At 39.3% G+C, this 19,534-nt stretch overlaps 1 protein-coding gene and 2 pseudogenes across 3 annotated transcripts; 1 reads left to right on the top strand and 2 right to left on the bottom strand.

Moving 5' to 3' along the window:
- The first annotated feature begins 2,161 nt into the window (after nt 1-2,161).
- LOC148999392 (gamma-glutamylcyclotransferase 2-1-like) lies at nt 2,162-5,329 on the top strand (annotated as a pseudogene). The gene is made up of 7 exons (XR_016170955.1): nt 2,162-2,218; nt 3,984-4,040; nt 4,156-4,212; nt 4,315-4,355; nt 4,635-4,706; nt 4,799-4,893; nt 5,035-5,329. The product of XR_016170955.1 is annotated as a gamma-glutamylcyclotransferase 2-1-like (transcript).
- LOC148999393 (DExH-box ATP-dependent RNA helicase DExH10-like) lies at nt 5,329-14,398 on the bottom strand (annotated as a pseudogene). The gene is made up of 9 exons (XR_016170956.1): nt 14,180-14,398; nt 13,894-14,052; nt 12,474-12,563; nt 12,259-12,351; nt 8,086-8,222; nt 7,828-7,976; nt 7,657-7,752; nt 7,049-7,141; nt 5,329-6,856 (listed from the first exon to the last, which is right to left on the bottom strand). The product of XR_016170956.1 is annotated as a DExH-box ATP-dependent RNA helicase DExH10-like (transcript).
- A 680-nt stretch (nt 14,399-15,078) lies between these two features.
- LOC148999394 (Pentatricopeptide repeat (PPR) superfamily protein) lies at nt 15,079-18,561 on the bottom strand. Its single transcript, XM_089141188.1, has one exon. The coding sequence runs from the start codon at nt 18,090-18,092 to the stop codon at nt 15,672-15,674; it is 2,421 nt and encodes an 806-aa protein (XP_088997314.1). The 5' UTR covers nt 18,093-18,561; the 3' UTR covers nt 15,079-15,671.
- Between the last annotated feature and the right edge of the window lie 973 nt (nt 18,562-19,534).

A 19,534-nucleotide genomic window follows, 5' to 3' on the forward strand; every position in this document is an offset into this window, starting at 1 on the left:
TTCTCGGATTTTTATGGCGAAAATTACTTGATTAACTAGTTTTAAATTCTCATTTATAGTCATTTATAGAAGTGATCAATCAAACTTTCACTTAACAAAACTAACTAAAACTATCTAAAACAGAATTTGGATTTACAAAATTAGTCAAAATGTTGACTTTTCATCCATTTGAACATTTTTATCTCTAAAATTAATCATACCAATATAAGGGTAAAGATGTCTAAGGGAATGAAAAATTAATGATTTTTTCTTTTTGAACAAAATAGTGATTTTTCCTTTTTAATGCGATTAATTTTAGGAGTTAAAAAGTCAAACGAGAAAAATTACTATTTTGGCTAGTTTTGTAAACCCAAACTTAGTTTTAGTCAATTTTGTTAAGTGAAACATTAAGCCGTTATTTTTGTAAAAGAAAACCTAAAAGTGGCTAATCATGTAATTTTCCTAATTTTTATTTGCACCCAACTTGCTACTGGTTCAAATTTTACCACGATTAAAAAAAAAAAAAAATCAACGGTTGGGATTAAAAGAGGGGGGGGTATAAATGTAAATATAAATTAAAATTTTTTTTTTTTTTTTTAATCTTCGAAGGTTTTTTATTTTACAAATTTGCAAAATTAAACCCTAATTCATCGAACTGTTCCATCGTCGATAAGCCCTAATATTTACCTCCGTTCAAGCTTTTGACAAGCAAATCAGATACACAATCGATTGCAAATGAATCATACTACAATCACAACTAACCTCTTCAGCTCTTTGGTTTCGTGAAGTTGACGGATCTCTTTAGCTCTGCCCATTTATCTACCGCCGATGAAAACCCTAGGTAGAGTAAACTCCTTACTACCTAAGATCATTTGCAGTTCTTCCAATAAGCGTCCATTCAAAGGTTTTGTGGATCACACGAAGATTTGTGTAGTAGGCGACGATTTGCTTCTCGGTGCTTGGAAGAGAGACTGAGATTGGCGGCGCCAGATCTAATTGTGATGGAGTCAGTGGCAATGGAGGGATTGGAGGGAGTGATTTGGTACTAGGACGAGATAATGAACGAAGAATTGCAATGGCGATGCAAACCCATTGGAAGATGGATTTGGAAGAATAGGCGACTTCAGCCTAGAGATTTTACCCATGGTAGCCACATTAGCGATTCGAGAGACAAGCTACGAAGACATAGATTCAAGCTATGAAAGACAGAAGTCCAAAAACCCAAATAAGAACGGCAGAAATCCAAAAAACCCAAATGGGGAGAGATAAGAAGTGATGAGATTGGGGCTTCTTTCAATTTGCATGAATCACTTCCTCTCTTTTTCTTTGCTTGGGCAGATGGGTGTGGGGCTATGAAATGATGCCATGGTTTTCTAAGTAGGAAGGGAATGTACCACCCAAGTACTCAGTTTCGTTATCCGTACAAAGGATTTTGACTGTTGCCCCAAACTGAGTTTTAATAATATTATGAAATTCTTGAAAGCACGAGAAAACGTCATTTTTTTGGTGAAGTAAGTAAACCCATGTGGTCCTAGTATAACAGTCAATAAAGGTAACAAACCATCTATGGCCAGATACAGACACGGTCCAAGAAGGACCCCACACATCAGAGTGAATGACTGAAAAATGAATTTTACTACGAATATTCTGAAATAGGGTAAACATGCCTGGTCTGTTTGGCCAAAATACATGCCTCACAATAAACATCATTCAAATTACACCTTTTAATTAGATCATGAAATAATTTGGACAAAATAGGTAAAGGAACGTGGCCAAGGCAACTATGCCACTGTAATAAGGTAAAATGTGCAGGAGAGGTGGAACTAGAGACCGTAGAAAAAGCTGATGGGGACCCATCCATTAATTAGAGCCCTCGAAAACTTAGAAACATGCATGACATTAGATAAGGTAAGAGAAGACAAACAAATAATAGATCATTTCCCAAAGATAGGGGAGAGAGACCCATCAGCCATTCGAACATCCTGAACAATAAGGATAGATGAATAAGTATGAAACAAAGTAGAAGAGCCTGTCATATGGTCGGTTGCCCCAGAGTAAATTACCAAGGAGGGATAAGTCAAGTTGACATTGTGACAACAAAAAATACATGTGGGGAACTGTGGATTAATAGAGGGAACAATGACAGAGGCTATACTCGCACTAGAAGTCTGTAGTGGAGAAGATGAGTCAAGTCTGGACATCAACTGGCAAAGGTGCTGGAGCTCATCTGAAGAAAGAGGTATTGGAGTACTCAGGGTGTCAGAACTGACTTGATTTGCAGATGTTTGATTGCTACCCTTGATTCCATTTCTACCTCCTCCATGGGAATTTGTTGGACGTCCATGCAACTTCCAACACTTGTCCTTTGTGATGCTCTTTTCCACAATACTCTCACTTTATTATTGCCATAACCAGCCACCAATGTAGATCTATCATATGTTCGAGTGTGTATCATAGCTGTCCTTCGACTGTCCTTGGTATCTACCATGCATAAGCTTGAGCCAGAGAAGGGAAAGGTTCTCTTGAAAGGATCTAGGCATGAATTTGATCAAATTCTATATTCAATCCTGCCAAAAAATCATAAACTCTTTATTTATTTTCCCATTGTTGATAGGCAATAATATCTTTAGTATTCTTCGGTGTAAACTTCCCATAGAAATCTAAAGTCTGGTAATATCCTCAAAGAATGTTATAGTACTGAGAAAGAGGAAAGTCCTTCTGCTATAACTGATTGATTTTTCGTCTAATTTCAAAGCACTGTGCATCATTGCCAACTCCGGAGTAACTTTCCACATAGTTGACGCATTAGGAAGGAGGAGATAACTCTTTGCTATGCTAGATTCAATAGAGTTGATGAGAAAACCCATGACCAAGCATTCATCTGTATACCACTTGGAAAGTTGCAGACCAGGTGTGGAAGGTTTTGTAGAAGTCCCATCAAGATGGCCAGTAGGACCATGAGCACCAACAGCGAGGGAAACTGAATGAGACCATCTAAGATAATTTGTCCCATTAAGTTTCACAGTGGTTATCTGAAGTAGAGAAAACTCACGATCCTTATGAATGGAAGACATGGGAGACTCTTTAGATGTACCAGATAAAGGAGATATGTGATCAATCATCATTGCAAGGAGAAACTATTCAAATTTACAAATAGCCCCTTGAACTTTTTCGAAATTACAGAAAAATCTTTGAAATTGTTAAAAATTGCAGAAAAATCCCTGAATTTTTTCAAAATTACAAAAAAAATTCTTTGAAATTGTTGAAAATTGCAAAAAAAGTCTCTGGAACTATTCAAATTTGCAAAAGCTATCTTTGCTTCTATCACGAATTGTTGTTGACTACAGAATAACTCAACTAATTCACGTGAAAAGTATCTCCTCAGGTTACTTCTAATTGGTATATTGTTGAACCAAAGTACACCAGGAAAGTTTCCAGGAAAGACTGAGGGACACAACCGGTCGGCTTAAATACCAGACTCTTTTGACAAAATTTTCCTAGACATGCACTTAATCACCTAATATACATTTCCAGGATATACGAAAAGAAAACAAACACGTAAATAGCGATTTCAAAAAAAAATTCTACAGCACTTCCATAGGATGAAAACAAAACCTTGCTCCAATACAATGTTGTAATGTGAAGAATTGCTCCTTTAAAGTATTTTATTCACAAGACCCCAATAGGATATTTATATTTACAACCTAGTTAAGTCCCATACTAAATAGGAAAAATAAATATAAAACAAATAGAAATAAAACTCTAGACTTATTAGGAAACATAATCATATTCTAATTAGAAAACCTCAGTCCATGTTTTCAACAAAAAGTAAACTCAAATTTTAGCTATAATCAGTTGGGATTTGAAAGATGGTGGTTTTTGGTAGTTAGCACTTCATGATTACTTTGGTCAATTTATTGGAAGTATATTTTATAATTTTACTGTTTCTTCAATGGAGACATGAACATGTTTAGCTTATAGTTGTGTTTGGAATCATTTCACAGTGGGGTGCTGCATAATGTGTTAGAGGAGGTCCAGAAAGGGAGAAAATGGCAATGGAAGTAAGTAATTTTTTTTGTCAATCTTACGGTAGTAGTTTACCTAGCTCCTAACAATTCATCTTTGCATCAAACTTGCTTCCATTATCAATTTAACTCTGTTTCCTTTAACTTCTAGTACTTGGAGAAAAGATAATGTGAATATGATCTGAAGGCTGTTGTAGACTTCTACACGGTAAGAGCCATGTCATGGTATCATTTCGGTGAGCATACTTGAAAATTCTAATTCGTTTCTTCCTTACTTAAAAGCTGCTGCTTGTATTCATTTTCATTTCAGGAGGAAGACACCTCAAAACCTACCTTAACAGGCTTGTTAGTGTAAGTAATTAGACTTCTTGCTTTCAAAATTTTCAGTTTTAACAATTCATCTATGTGCTTGAAGAAATTACTGAACCAGGGAACAAGGGCATTGAAATGGGTTTTGTTGGTGAAATGAATACAAAATGTATGACTCGACCACCGAAATATAAATTGGAAGACATGTCCTTGTTACCTTACTTGCTGATTCTTTCCACCTTTGGAATCAAGTTAAAAATTGGAAAAAGCAAAAACTGTCTACAAGTTCAAGCTCAACCTTTACCTTCCTTAATGGTGCAGATTCAAATCCACTCCAGACAAAGTGTCTAACAAGTATTATTTAGGGCCAGCCCCATTAGAGAACATGGCAAGGCAACAGAAGATAACAGTTATGTTTGTCCTCTCTTCAGGCCCCTTGAGTTTCTTCATTCTAAGTTCTCAAACTCCATCTCTTAATGTTGCAGACAAATCGCTACAGCTAGTGGGTCATGTGGTAATAACAGAGACGACCTTTTCAATTTGGAGAAAGCCTTCTCTATGAAACTTTTCTCTTTTCTTGGTATGTATTAAGTGAATCCTTCCGGGTCCAATTGAACGCAAAATCTACTTGAACTAATGACTTTGACAACTCAGATAAGATTGAAATTTCAAGTATCCTTCACACAGTATGAACAATCTGATATTGTGTAAATATAAACAGGTCATGAAGATCCGTACGTGATAGAGCTGGCTAATGAAGTAAGGAAGGTACTTGAATCTTTTGTAAGGCCAAAGGAGAATTTAGTTGCAGTTCATGCACCACAAAGCCTACACATTGCACCTCTACAACTTGTTCCTCTGCCAGAACCATTGACCATGGACTCAATTAAGAAAGGAAAGGAGAAGGAGAAATCAGATGCGTCTTTTTTATTTGATTATTATCTCTTCTGCTTTTGCTCTCAATTCATTTGTTTGTAATGTCTCCAGGTTTTCGAACCTCACCAATAGATCTGCTAGAGCTAACACATTCATATTGAAACAATAGCCACGGCTCTGATCTAACGTTTTCTGGATACTGTAAGAGAATCTAACATCAACATTTAGATTCGCAATGTAAAGAATCATGTCCACAAAACATTTTAAGTTTCTGAAGGAGACAAATCTAGTAAATTTTTTGTTCCCAGTGGTTCCATGTTCTTATGTCATTCTCAATTTCTTCACCTTGTATTTGTTGTATTTATCAGGCTATGATAAGTGAGATAACACTATACAGTGCCCTTTTGAAGTGCCTGAATCATGGAAACTCATGTAATTAAGGTTGGGGAAAAGGGGTTTTGTTTGAAGTTTGAAGAAGCAAAACTGTCTTCAAGTAATATAGAACCTATTTCAAAATTCAAGGACGTAAAACAAGAAACAGTTGAATTAGAGTTTGACTGAACTGATTTTCTTTGTTTAAGTTCCCTTGCTGCTACAACAGCTTCTTAAAAATAATACTGCCCATCTCATCTCCTTCCCTGGGAATCAAAACTTGTTTCGGATTATAGGAGTATCATCAGCACAGGTTATGAGGTCGAGCTACTGTAGTTTCAATGTGGGTGCACCACACTAGCACATATGCTGATCCAGTGATCATGATAAATCACTTGCAGAAATAAGGTTTTATGTATCGAGTATCGTACCAGTCCGTGATTGTAAGAGACTTATCATTCTGTATCATAATGACTACATTTTGGTGCAATCCACTACATGCTCTAAAAAGAAAGAAAGAAGATGCAATCCAATACATGCTCTTAAAAAGAAAGATGTATTGGTCAGTATCGTATCAAATTGTATTTAATATGGATACATATCGATCAATATTGTATTATATCGTGGCTTACTTTAAATGGTGCCCCTTGCAGAAATCTACTTTGATCATATTATGTATCCAATAAAAGAAATTGAAATTTTAAATTCTCTATGGCTTCTAAGTTGTAAATAATTCTCAGGAACAAGGAAATCATAATAATTTTCGCCCCAATGGGCAATTTCAGAATTTAAGAAATGTTTTAAATCATTCATCTTCAAAACGGAAATAAATGTGTTACAAAAAGGTTGCTCCAATGGGGCTTCTAGGAACCTTTTCTTAACAGAAATAAACGAAAAGAAAAAGGAAGAGAGAACAGAAGCTTCCACTTATAGATATGGAAAACTATAAACCATGTATATATTTTTGCATTCTTCTTCTTCCTCAAATTTCATGTACAAATTTTACCCGAAAAAAATACATAGTAACGCTACAAAATAGACTGCTACAGGATAACTCATGAAAATCTAACATTGACAAGGAAGGGAACACATGGGGTCAACTTCTAACTAATATCTGTCCCTAACCATGTGTTTGTTAGATGGTGGTTTTAATAGATCACAATCAGGTAAAGACATCGCCGCTATCATAGATATAAAGAATTTGAGAACATAATACCTCGCCGAAGACTTGCACTGGCAGCCGCAAACTTGTTCTCCAAATCAACCTCTCCAACAGCATGAGCAGCACCAGACAACTGAATAACACCAAAAGCAAGGAATTACAAAAATTTATGACCAAGATTGTTAGGTAAAAATAAGCCTCCAAAATAAAGTATTATTAAGATTTGCACAATGCACAAATATGGAATGCCAACCAACAGGCCATCGAGTGGTTTAAGATCTTTTTCTTTTTTCCCAACCCTCAGTGAGGTCAGGCACCCAGTTACCTGGTTCAAAAACTCATCAAGCCTTCAAGCAAGTCGTATGATACTACCCTCAAAGATATCAGTCATTTCTATGACCTCTGCAAAATTTGCACCCTGAAACAGGACAACGAGAGATGAAGCTGAGAAATCCTAAGACCAACATTATCTGATACTTAAACATGACAAACACACGTTGGAAAGTAAAATAACACGAACTGCTTGCATTATGTAAACAATCTCAGAATCTGTACCGGCACCAGGCAAAGAGAAAAGAGAAGCAACAGAAATTGACAGTGGGAAGAGAACAATTTTTTTTTGAAGGGGGGGGGGGGGGTGGGGGGTGGAGAGGAGAAATGGTGTGATTAATGAGAAAAGGAATTACAGGAGTATAACAAACTAAGGCTAAAGTGTAACGTGATCCTTGGACAATCTAACAACTGAACAGACCTAAAGCAATAAAAGAAACCACGATAAGGAGACTCGCCTTTTCATGTTATATCATACCTCTAGTTGAATAAAGCTCTTAAATTAATTTAGTTCAGAAAGAAGCATGATATTGAGGTGTGTGCATCTGTGTGTATAGAACATCTAATTTCTCAGCTACAACAAAAGCAAATGATGTAACTAACCTTCGACCAGCAGTAGATCACATCCATCAAGTATGATCTTATTGTCGAATCAACATACTCATCAACGTTCACATCCAATTTGCATTCACGTTGTATCTGTGGCAAAAAGCAGAAAGATCATTACAAACTCAATATGCAAACTCAACAACAAGAAGAAAGTCAATGACTCACTTCTGCTATTCTTCTTGCATTGTCTTGGAGTTGCTGTAATGGTTTTCCTAGTTCAGTTCTCAAATGTATTTGTTCATTTGATTTATCCCCAGGAATGAAGCAGCTAGCAAGAGCAGCAACTTGGTGATCATCAAGATCATTGAATGTACCTATTCAAGAATTTGATCATATATTATATAGACAACTAGTGAGTAAGTTACAAACACTCCAGACAGTAGTTGGAGAGAGGGGGGGGGGGGGAACGGACAGCATATTCACCATTGAACATCAATTCGGTAACAAGAAGTTCAGCAAGCAGCATGCCCCTTCAATTGTTCAACACCATCAGCATCAATATGGTCAAGCTTCTTCAAAACCCGGGACCGGTTCTTGAGCTCATCATGGAATTTTTGAAACTACAGAACCATAACTTATATGTGATTAAATCATTACATACCAAATAATTAGAATGCAGCTTGATATAATTTCCACCGAAACTTTTCAAATGACATCAGCTGCATTCTAACATTTCTTGAAGAGGTAAAACATCAAGGAATAATGGGAAGCCACAGGAATAGAAAAATGCATATTTAAGATCAACCATGGCCCGACCTGATGCAGGCCAAAAAACCTACACCAGCAAGAAGAAACGCAAGTAGAGCTTTTGAAGCTGCCAGACAGTATAATAGTAGTAGTATGGGTATAGTCCCTATTAGGGTGCAAGGTTGGCCCCAATGGCCCTGACCTGCCCTCAGCCCGAACAGGGCCTGGGCTCAAGATCTTGGCCTTCAAGGCAGGTCACGGCCAAAATGTACTAGCCCTGAATCAGGGATAAAGGCAGGCATGCGATCAGTGTCGTTTGTCCTGCCCTTCTTGTACCCCATTTTTTGGCCCTGATTTTGGCCTAGATCCCAGATGGATATGAAATCAACTTGCAACGAGATTGAGACAGGAATCTGATGTAACCAGGGGGAATCCCCCATCCGAAGAACCCATTTTTTGTGGCCTCTCCAAGAAGGCCAAACCTGGCGAGGGGCAAATTGGTCATCTTGTCTTCTTTTTTGGAGTCCTAGTGAGTCTAATTGGATGCAGATAGTTACAGGAGTCCAAAACCATTTTCATTTGTTATTTGAGTTAGTCCTTGTTAAGTTATGAAGGAGTCGTAATCAAATTACGGGTCCTAATTAGAGAAAGCTTCCTCTTGTTGGATCCAGTATGTTAATAGGATTTGAGATCTACTTTTACTGTTGAATTTGAGTCCGTTGTTGCCAAGTTATTGAAGAGACCAAGTTAGGGTAGCGTCCCATGTTGAGAGAAATTCTCTAAGCTATAGTCCACTTCTTACACAGAGCCTAGATGTTCTTTTATTTTGCAATTTGGATCATTCTAGGTTGAATTATGATAAAGTCCTTGTTTGAATGTGAGTCCTTAGTCCAATTAGAGTTCTAGTTAGGATTACCTTCTAAGTTCAAGTCGTAGTGTGAGTTCATCCGTGTAGGCTATAATTAAAGCCTCTCTAGCTTGTAAATGACAGATTTGACGATCAATAATTGAGAATAGGAAGGTGCCAAGAGTCATGAATTTCCCTAGGAGGGGTGCAGTTGCTGCCTGTTTATAATTTTCTGCAACCAGAAAGTTCTTCAAGCTTCCATTAAGTACAATGACCCCACCAGAGCCCCTACCCTTTTCTCCCTTTTTTCTCTCACTTGTAGCCCCCTCACCCCCTTCCCACTAGCTTGTGGCAACCCCTCCCCATCCCCAATCCCTAATTCTCCCAATCCTAATCCCAATCCCTTTAGGAAACCTCTTTCCCCTCTCCTCCCCTAGCTTTCAATCCTAACCCTAAAACTTTCCCCCACTAAACACAAGACTACCCTATTCTTAGCTCCAAGGTTTGGAATTCAAATAAGCTAAACCACAGGACTTAATTGGTTCCCTACAGCTGCTGTCCACTTCAGAAAACTTGTTACATGATTGCAAGCCCTAATTTGGCTTAGAACCCTAAGCTGCAGCGCATATTGATTATACTTGGTTGCTGTCCGTTAAACTCAGCAGAGATTAGAGCTATAACAACAAGATTAAACCCTGATTCACTGCTGGTTCTCTAAAGAGGAACCTGAAGACTGGCCCCTTGATCTGGGGTTACATGAGAATCATTGCCAAAATGTTATTTAATTTTAGGGTTAATGCTAGATTTGTATCCTTCTAGGTTCAAACAACTGACTTCTTATATATCAGATTTATTAGGCCCAGGTTCAGATAGGGTGACACAGCAAATCAGGGACAGCGACAGGGCCAATATGTTCCAACGCGGTTCAAGTAGGGACAACCAGGCGGCATTTGGCTTGGCTTGGTCCGTCAAGGTTCATGGTCAGGAGAAAACTTTAGGCCTTCAGTCAGGTTCAGGGCTGAGATTGGATTTTGAAAAGCCAACCCAGGCTGTCCTTGTTGCAGCCCTAGTTCCTACAGTTTGTTTTCCAGCTGCTAAGCAGTTGGTTCTTTTATTTAATATCCAGTCCAACTTAAAAGCAGAGAAAGATCAGTGTTTAATGTTTTAAATTAAATGGTATGCGGATTATTAAAGGAGCTCCAGGAGGGAAGGTTCATTTTCCTTTTCCGAGTTGGGAATTAGAAAATTCCCAATTATTCTAGGTCTTGGTACTATGGCCCCCATACATAACAACCCCCCCCCCCCCCCCCAATAATTTTAATGTTTTAAATTAAATGGTATGCAGATTATTAAAGGAGCTCCAGGAGGGAAGGTTCATTTTCCTTTTCAGAGTTTGGAATTAGAAAATTCCCAATTATTCTAGGTCTTGGTACTATGGCCCCCCATACATAACAACCCCCCCCCCCCCCCCCCCCAAAAAAAAAAAAAAAAAAAAAATTCAAGGCACAGAACAAAAATGATGAGAAGAATACATGTCAGTCTACGCTATTTCCTCTGTTAAGAGTTCAGACCTAGTAAATTTAAGTCTAGATTGAGGAACCTGGTGGCTAAAGTCCAAGACCTGGGATCCTAGGTGTTTCAAGTCCAGGATGGTCGTGGACCTTAGCTGCAACTGTGGATACCAACTTCATCCATCCTAGAGTCTGCCCAATTGAAGATTAAGTTCAACAAAACGGTAGGCTGCAGATCTTATACCTCTCCATTGCATTTCCCACAATTTGTTTTCTTGAAACCCAAGAAGCACATTGAGTAAACCCTAAGCCCAAAACAGAAAACCCTAAATTCCCAGGAATTCAACCATCAGTTTTTGTTCAAACTTCACTCACACCATTCCACCCTTAGACAAGGGACTCAATCCCTGGTGCAGCCCATTCCTACCAGCCAAAACTAAGTTACAACTTTCCTTGACTCCGAGTAAACCCAGAATCTAGATCTAAATCAATCCATCAATTGGACCCCAAACAACCCCCCCCCACCACCACCACCAAAAAAGAAAAGAAAAGAAAACGAAGAAGAAGCAAGAACCTTCAAGTACCATCATCATTCATCGCCCATGGGTTTAATCCATCCCCCCAATAGGGCAAAAAAAAAATTCCATCCATCCATTGGATCTCAAGATCTCCATCTCTTGAATCCTAAAAATCATCTACAATCTTGTAGGGACTAAAAAGAGAAATACACACACACATCAACCTAATGTTAGATTGGTTTCAAACTTGACTCCGCATCCTTTAACCCCAACCCATCTCATCCAGAAAGTATCAAACCCGGCCTATTCTCCAGGATCTCATTCTATATTCCCCATTTTTCACCCCCATACACCCTAGCTGAAAATCCAAAACTTCCTATTTTTCTCATCCATTCAAGTTGGTATTGCCTAAAGATCTTGAGCCCTCGTTCAATTGAGGCTACATCAATACCCCAAGAGATTACCCAGGCTCAAACCAACAAAGTCGGACAAACATAAACACTGAGGCTGCATTTGTTTGCAAAGGTGGGGTGGGAAAAAAAAACATGGGGTGAGGGAGAAGGAAAGGAAAGGGTTTTGTGGAAAAGTGATAGTGGTGGGTCCCACTTTTTACTTTTCCAAACTTTTCCACAAAATCCCACCAAATTTGTGGGGTTTTAAAATGGCTTGGGGTGGAAAAGTTGGGTTGCCACATCACCAGACAAGTTTCCTTGATTCAGAGAAGCTTGTCTCTCACTTTCCCACCCTAAGCAACCAAACAATCTACAATTTTGAGATTTAAGGGAAAAGTAAGAAATCTACATTTTTTTCAAGAATTTTCCCACCCCACTTTTATTCCAGCAAACAAACACAGCCTGATGTATTATGTAATAAAGGGAGGAAAGCCAGAAATTTCTTTTCTTTATTCTTTTTGGGTGAATAAAGAACAGTATAAATTATTTTCTGTGTTTTTCCGTGTCTTAGCAACAGTGGGCCACTCCATATTTCATTTACATACCAATACCATTTTATCCTAGATAGAACAATTGAATACCTGGGAGTCCCGCATCTTAGATTTGAGTTGTTGAATTTCGTTATTCACCTATGCTTTCCTTAGATAACACTTGTTGTGTTGCTCATCTTGAGACTGCAAAGCAAATATTTTGTCAAATTGCACCAAGCTCATACAAGTTGTTCTAACGCACAAATATATTCAAAGAGCATAAATGACTAGATGCTTCATATTGATTTTGACCAACATTTTCAAACCTTATGCATCGGATGGGCAAGTAACCTCTGCTCCAATTCCTCTACTTTATTGACCATCTCAACAAACTCAGGTTCCTCAATTCCCATATCCTGCCATATAGTTAAAAAGTTAGAATAGAATGAAACTTCCAAAATCTCAAACTTTGCATGTTGGGAATCTACTCTCTGCCCACTGTAGGCAAAAATCTTAGAATAAGCAGAGTCAAGAGAACGAGATGTTATTTTCTTTGATTAGAATTTTACTACAAGAGGTTAACTGAAAGAGAGTTTTCCAACCATATATAAGTTCCTGAACTAGACAGACACATATATCTAATCCATTAACAGCAATCACTGTCCATCATGATTTGCCATGACAGATATATGCCTAAGCACATAAGGATGTACATCTATCTCATTGGCCTAGATTCCACCCCCAAAGGCAGAGGGAGTAAATCAAAACCTAGTCCAAAATGGCAAACTTACAAAATTCCACTAGTATTACAGAAATATATTTTAAATTTTATGGAAATTTGAATTCTCATTGTAACTCTCTCTCCTCTTACTGCACTTGATTTCAACAAAATATATGACAGTCCTTTTATCACAAGGACCTACCCTACCCTCATATCTCCATTTTCGTGACACAGCATGGAGACACACAATGCAAAAATATAAATTTCAACTTTCTAATGTTAGGGTTTTCTAAAACTCAAAAATTCCAACAAGGTAAAACATTCGTAAAACCAAAAGATAAGTTAGCAATCTGGATCATGGGAAGGGGTAATACTTAGCTCAAGTGATCTCCTTGATAGGATCCACCATCCACAGTTGATAATACAATTGAGTTAACTAATAGCCCTCATCTGTTCCTTCCTAATATTCCTACTACTGTTATACCAACTGAACTATCACCCTGTCTGCTATATCTGGGCAGACAATGCTGGCTAAGAAATGAGACACCAGCAAATGGAAAAACAACATGTACTAGACCATCTAACAGAGTTCAACCATTAAAACTGCAATTCCAACTAAAGTTATTTCGAACATTTGGCAGAGCAGCAATTCCAAGTTTTTTCACACCTGAACTAATATATCATGTGCGAGTTACAGCACTTTCAAGACAGTGATTCTGTAAATTTATGTTAATTGACTTTCTCATCCTTCAAATAGCTCCTACCACTCCAAGTTCTTTCCAGACAAGTCCTTCGGGGTTAAGTATCTCTTAACCCAAACTTCGATTTACCATTGCAAAAGAGTCCAGCAGTGGTCTGAAAATCACATAGTTGCTTTGGATCCTAAAATTCTTAATATCATAAGGCAATAATGACTTAGTCAAGGCTTTTGAAACCCTAAGTTGTATCACATACACATGCATGAAGTTTTTACGAAGCTTCTGTGGATAGGCGGCATATGCTAAAGCTGAAAAAAAAATGAATACCTTCACCGGATTAAGTTTTGGAAGCCCTTGAGGGAAGCATGTTCCCAACTCCTGTACTGCCAGCAGTATGCTTTGCCTCGCTTCCATTGGTCGAAGGTCAGATGGAACCGATAATCTTATTTTGCTCAGAGAAGAAATTAGGGACAGCTGAACAGGAACCTACAGAAGATGAAATCAACCACATTAAACAACAGCTCAAACCAAGATCTCCATTTGAACTACCTAACCAATAAAAACAATGAACTGACCCTTCATAAAATTGTTGATTGCATGAGCTTCAACTCACCACATGCATTTCACCCTTTTCTCCAGGACAAGGTGGGCATGGTTTGGGGCGCGACCCATTCTCACTTGAACCAGGAGAGCAATGAAGCAGAGTGTCCACTATATAACCACTACCACGTGCAGGCAGAGTTCCTAATGCTGCTGGGGTTTTTTTCACCACATTGACTACTACCCCCCAACCCCAATCAGTTGTACCATCACATACCTTTACCTGCAACATTTAAACCATTTCTCAGCATGTTTGAAACCACAGTAAATCTTCAACCGAGCAGGGGGTAACACTGTAAAAGCTAGGCACTTTATTCCGCGTAAATTCAAGTCGAAGAACTTCTACAAAAATTCTTCTAGGCTTATTCTTCTTCCTTCCCCCCCCCCCCCCCCTCTTTTTTTTTTTTTGGTTTTGGGGGGGGGGGGAATAATTAGTTAAATTAAGATATTAACTGCAACAACAAGACCTCATCCAACTGATGGGGTTGGTACATAGATATTTTACCCTCAAATCAGCTTTGTTTTAGGTCAGTGTTAGAACATCAACAAACATGTTAATAATCCCAATACCCCAAAAGAGGTTAATGACAAAAATAAAAAATAAACCTATCAAACTTTCAAATTAAATATTGACTTGATAAGAAAAAAAAGGTTGAGACAAAACAGAAATGAAATTGACTACAGCCAGATTTGGAATCATTTGTATTTCAATTTTGGATTGATAACATGAAATAGTCAACAAACAGAATTTTAGTTAAAAAGTTGAACAGTTCTCTTTGTACCAATATGTAATATTTCAACAATAGGGGAAAAATCGATTAGGTAATTCAATTTCTGAAAATAGATTCACTATATTTCTTTGGTAAGAGTAGTGGTAGAGGCAGGGGCAGGTAGTGGCAGTGGTAGGGCAGATATGGAGATAGCAGAAATGGCAGTGACAGTGGGGGTTGACATGGTAAGTGACAGCAGAGTAGCAGCATTGGTGAGATGGTGGTGGCAGTGAAATTAAATTAACCATATCCTTGTTAAAATAAAATGAAATACAAATTTCAAAATAGCTATTTCAGAATTTTTGTTTCATTGAAAATAGGTGCAAAAATCAAACCAAACTTCTTAACCCAAACAGATTTTTAGTTAAAAAGTTGAACAGTTCTCTTTGTACCAATATGTAATATTTCAACAATAGGGAAAAAATCTGTTAGGTAATTCAATTTCTGAAAATAGATTCCTATATTTCTTTGGTAAGAGTAGTGCTAGAGGCAGGGGCACGGTAGTGGCAGTGGTAGGACAGATATGCTGACAGCAGAAATGGCAGTGACAGTGGGGGTTGACACGGTAACTGACAGCAGAGCAGCAGCATTGGTGAGATGGTGGCGGCAGTGAAATCAAATTAACCATATCCTCATTAAAAAGCACAAGTAAAATAAAATGAAATACAAATTCCAAAACAGCTATTTCAGAATTTTTGTTTCATTGAAATAAGGTGCAAAAATCAAATTTCCATATTACCAGTAATTGCCACATGAACATTCACCATTACGAAAATGGTGAAACCTCTTCCCATCTCTCACAACAATCTCTCTCTCCACCACTTTCGACATGAACTTGAACGCATTGTGGCAATCTCCACAAATTCTTAGGTTTTTGAGAACTCTGATAGTGGCTCCTTTGGGGAGCTTCATGAGCCCATAAACAACTGCAAGCTTCTCACTGTGAGTGGACAAGGCATGCTCTTTTAGCTCAGATTCCACATCATGCAACACAAATTTTGTGTCTGGAACATACCCTAACTTCCTCATCTCCAGAACTAGTTTCTCAAGATAGTTGTACACCTCTTGCACCTCTGGATGTACTGTGTCATCCACCAAAAATACATGAACCTTGTTTGCAACCTCAACCCAGCTGCAACCAGGCTCCTTCTTCACTCCTCGATCCCTCATCACTTTCCTCACTTTAGCCACATCATCCCACCGACCCATGGTAGCATACATATTAGACAGTAAAATGTAAGTTCCATCATGCTTTGGCATTAACTCAAAGAGCCTTTCTGCAACTTGTATCCCTAGGTCCATATTCCCGTGAATGCGACACCCAGCAAGAAGTGCCTCCCAGATGGGTGGTCCTGGTTCAAATGGCATTTTTTCAATCACATCTTTTGCCTCTGAGAATTTTCCAGCTCGGCACAACAAATCAACAAGCCGAGCAAAATGATCTTCTCCTGGGGTGATAGCGTACATGCTCTCCATAGCCTCAAAATACTGACAACCTTCTTTAACTAGACCTGCATGGCTACAAGCAGATAGAACAGTGAGGAAAGTGATCCGATCAGGTTGTATGTTACATTCCAACATTTGTTTGAAGAGCTCAAGTGCCATGGCACCATGTCCATGCTGCCCAAGAGCTGCAATCATGGCATTCCAAGAGACAGAGTCCACATACGGCATTGTAAGGAACAATTGTTGGGCTGCCTCAACAACTCCACACCTAGCATACATTGTTATCATTGCATTTCCAGCTGATAGGCTTGAATCAAATCCAAAACGAACAAGCAGAGCATGAAGCTGGCGGCCTTGCTCCAGTGCTCCAAGTCCTGCACTAGCAGTGAATGCACCAGCAAATGCATAATCACATGGTTGAAGTCCCTCTATCCTCATCCAGTTGAACAACTTCAGCCCTTCCTCACCATGCCCGTTTTGAGCAAATCCTGATATCATGACTGTCCATGTCAAAAGGTTTCTCTCTTGCATCGTCTCAAACAAACTTCTGGCTTCATCGATACACCTTGAATTCACATATCCTGATAAGATTGTGTTCCATGATACAAGATCCCTCTCCAACATATTATCAAAAATCCACCGTGCCTCGACTACTTTACCACTTTTTCCATACAATGCGACCAAAGCATTATTCACAGGCAATGAAAAATGAGGCGCAGATTTTACTTCTGTGCGCAAAATATATGCATGAACCTCTTTGCCACAGCAGAATAATCCTGGAGCTGTACAAGCACTGAGAACACTTGTGTAGGTAAACTCATCAAAATGAATTCCTAAAGAATGCATCCTCTTAAACAATTCCAGCGCATCAGAAATGAACCCATGGTGCACATAGCCTGAAATCATGGCATTCCACACAACATCCAACTTACCTGTCATGCTTTCAAATAGCTGACGAGCAGAATCAACATCGCCATTCCTAACATATCCAGTGATCATTGTTGTCAATGTTAAGTCATCTTTTTCAGGCATTTCATCAAACAGCCTCCTAGCAGAGGCCATTGATGAAAAGGACGCCAAAGCACACTTGGTATAAAGAGATACAAGTGCATTCAATACTGAAACACCAGAATGTGTTCCGGACTTTACCACATCGCAATGTAACTGCTGACATTGTTTCTCATCATCAACGATGAGGGCCAGACCACTGAGAACACTAGTAAACGTGTAATCATCAGGAGACAAACTCTCTCTCTTCATGTCACAAAATAGTTTAACAGCAGCATAACCATCACCATTATGAGAGTAGCCCGTGATCATTGCATTGTAGGAAACAGTGTCACGAATGCTTGGCGGCGTTCCATCGAATATTCCTCGTGCAAGCTTTGTAGAACCTGCAGCAGCATAGGCTGCAATCAGGGTTGTTCTAGCAACAATGTCTGGGTTGGGAATAGCGTCGAACAGGTGATGCGCATAAACGAGATCCCCAGATTTACAGTATATATCGATGAGACGGTTGAGGATATGACCACGGGCTCTGAAACCAGAAGTAAGCATGTGGGCATGGACAGTCCGGGCAAGGGAGTAAGAGATGGGACCTTGAGGACAACAGAGCTGCAACTGAGCCGCGTAACGGTTGGCCAATGCCCGTACATCGGTTTGGCATAGGAATTCGGAGACAGCTGACGACCTGAAAGCTGCATTCTTCATGTTTGAGGCTACTGGAAACCATGAATTTTGGAGGTTCCGGACTGTGTTGAAGGAGCTTATCACATTCAGCAGACATATCACAGAACCAAGGAGTCGCCGGAAGGATCAATCCGAGGAATGTTGATACCTATCGAGAGCATATCATTGTTACAAAATCGACATCAGTGTGTTTGGATCAAAGGCTTGGGAAGAACTATCGCCGATCGGCGTGTCAATCAGCCACCCGGATTTGCCTAATCGAAAGGGAAGGCATCACTCAGGTGATGCGTAGCAGCTTTAGAAGGCGGCGGACGGCACCACCTCCGGCGAAACCTCCATGGCGGAAAATGGAAGTCAGGACGGGTAGACGTTGGTCTCACCGCAAGAGACGGAGGCAGCAGCGGCAGCGGCAAGCGAGATTCACAAATAGCTCCGCCTACAATTCATGGACGTCGATCGTCGGAGAAGCAAACAGGGAGGCGGTTATGAATTTTTGAAAAATGGTGAGTGTCGAATGTGATGGAAAGAAGTTGAGAAGGGTAGATCAGGCGGGTCGATATCGATTTGGGTCGGGTTGGCTCACCTTGGGTTCGGGTCGATTGACGCAATCGGCCAAGAAAACAAGAATAGGTGGCTGGGCCTGTTTACCAAAAAAAAAAAAGGTGGCTGGGCCTTGCGAAGCCCAACAGACTTAAATATTATAAAGCTAAATTTATGGGCTACAAATTGATGAAGCCAGACTTAAATCATGGGCCGTTTGAAGGATCTATGGTTAGACCCAACCCAGTGGGGTTATTCATTTGGCTCTGCCAAGGCAAAGAAAATATGTGGCCCATTATAGTAGGTAATGAGCAGGGGTATTTTGGGAAATGCACTATTCCTTCTTCGTCTTCTCCCCTGATCGCGCTGAGCAAGTATACGGACCTGAACCAGAAAGGGGCAAGAGCAATGGTGGAGCGGGAACCTTATACTCCGACAAACACAACCCCACCGGCAGTGGCGCTACCACCTCTGGACGATGGTGACCCTGTAGAACGTGTTGGTGTTGGCTATTTCTATAAGAAACACATGTGTGGTTGGGTAGCTGTATTAGAGACGCACTGCCATCCTTCTCTGCCCATTGATGTTGAGTTTGATTCTTCCATCGTTAGTATGGATGATATAGTTCATGTAATAGAAGATGTTAGTTTTGAAGATGCGTTCGTGCAGAGGGGTGAAACAATTTTATTTTAATCAAAATCAGGCTAGACTTGAAGTTCTATTTGACCATGAAGTCAGAAGATTCAGGTCTGTAGTTGGTATGATTGAGGGTGGAAGCAATGGGAAATTAAAGGTCAATGTCCAAAGTCCTTCTTAGCGACTGACTTCAAACAATACAAAAGATTTTTCAAGTATGTTCCAACCTTGCCTTATACAAGTCGTGCATGTGTTCCAACGTACCTTTTTGGTACTCGCTAATACTT

Source organism: Hakea prostrata, unplaced genomic scaffold (genome assembly GCF_041222555.1).
Source record: "Hakea prostrata isolate BN-2017 unplaced genomic scaffold, UWA_Hpros_2 contig_12, whole genome shotgun sequence".
In the NCBI taxonomy this organism is placed as follows: Eukaryota; Viridiplantae; Streptophyta; class Magnoliopsida; order Proteales; family Proteaceae; genus Hakea; species Hakea prostrata.

Excerpts from the sequence above, each read along its gene's own strand:
- LOC148999394 (XM_089141188.1), bottom strand. The coding sequence starts at position 18,092 with ATGAAGAATGCAGCTTTCAGGTCGTCAGCTGTCTCCGAATTCCTATGC.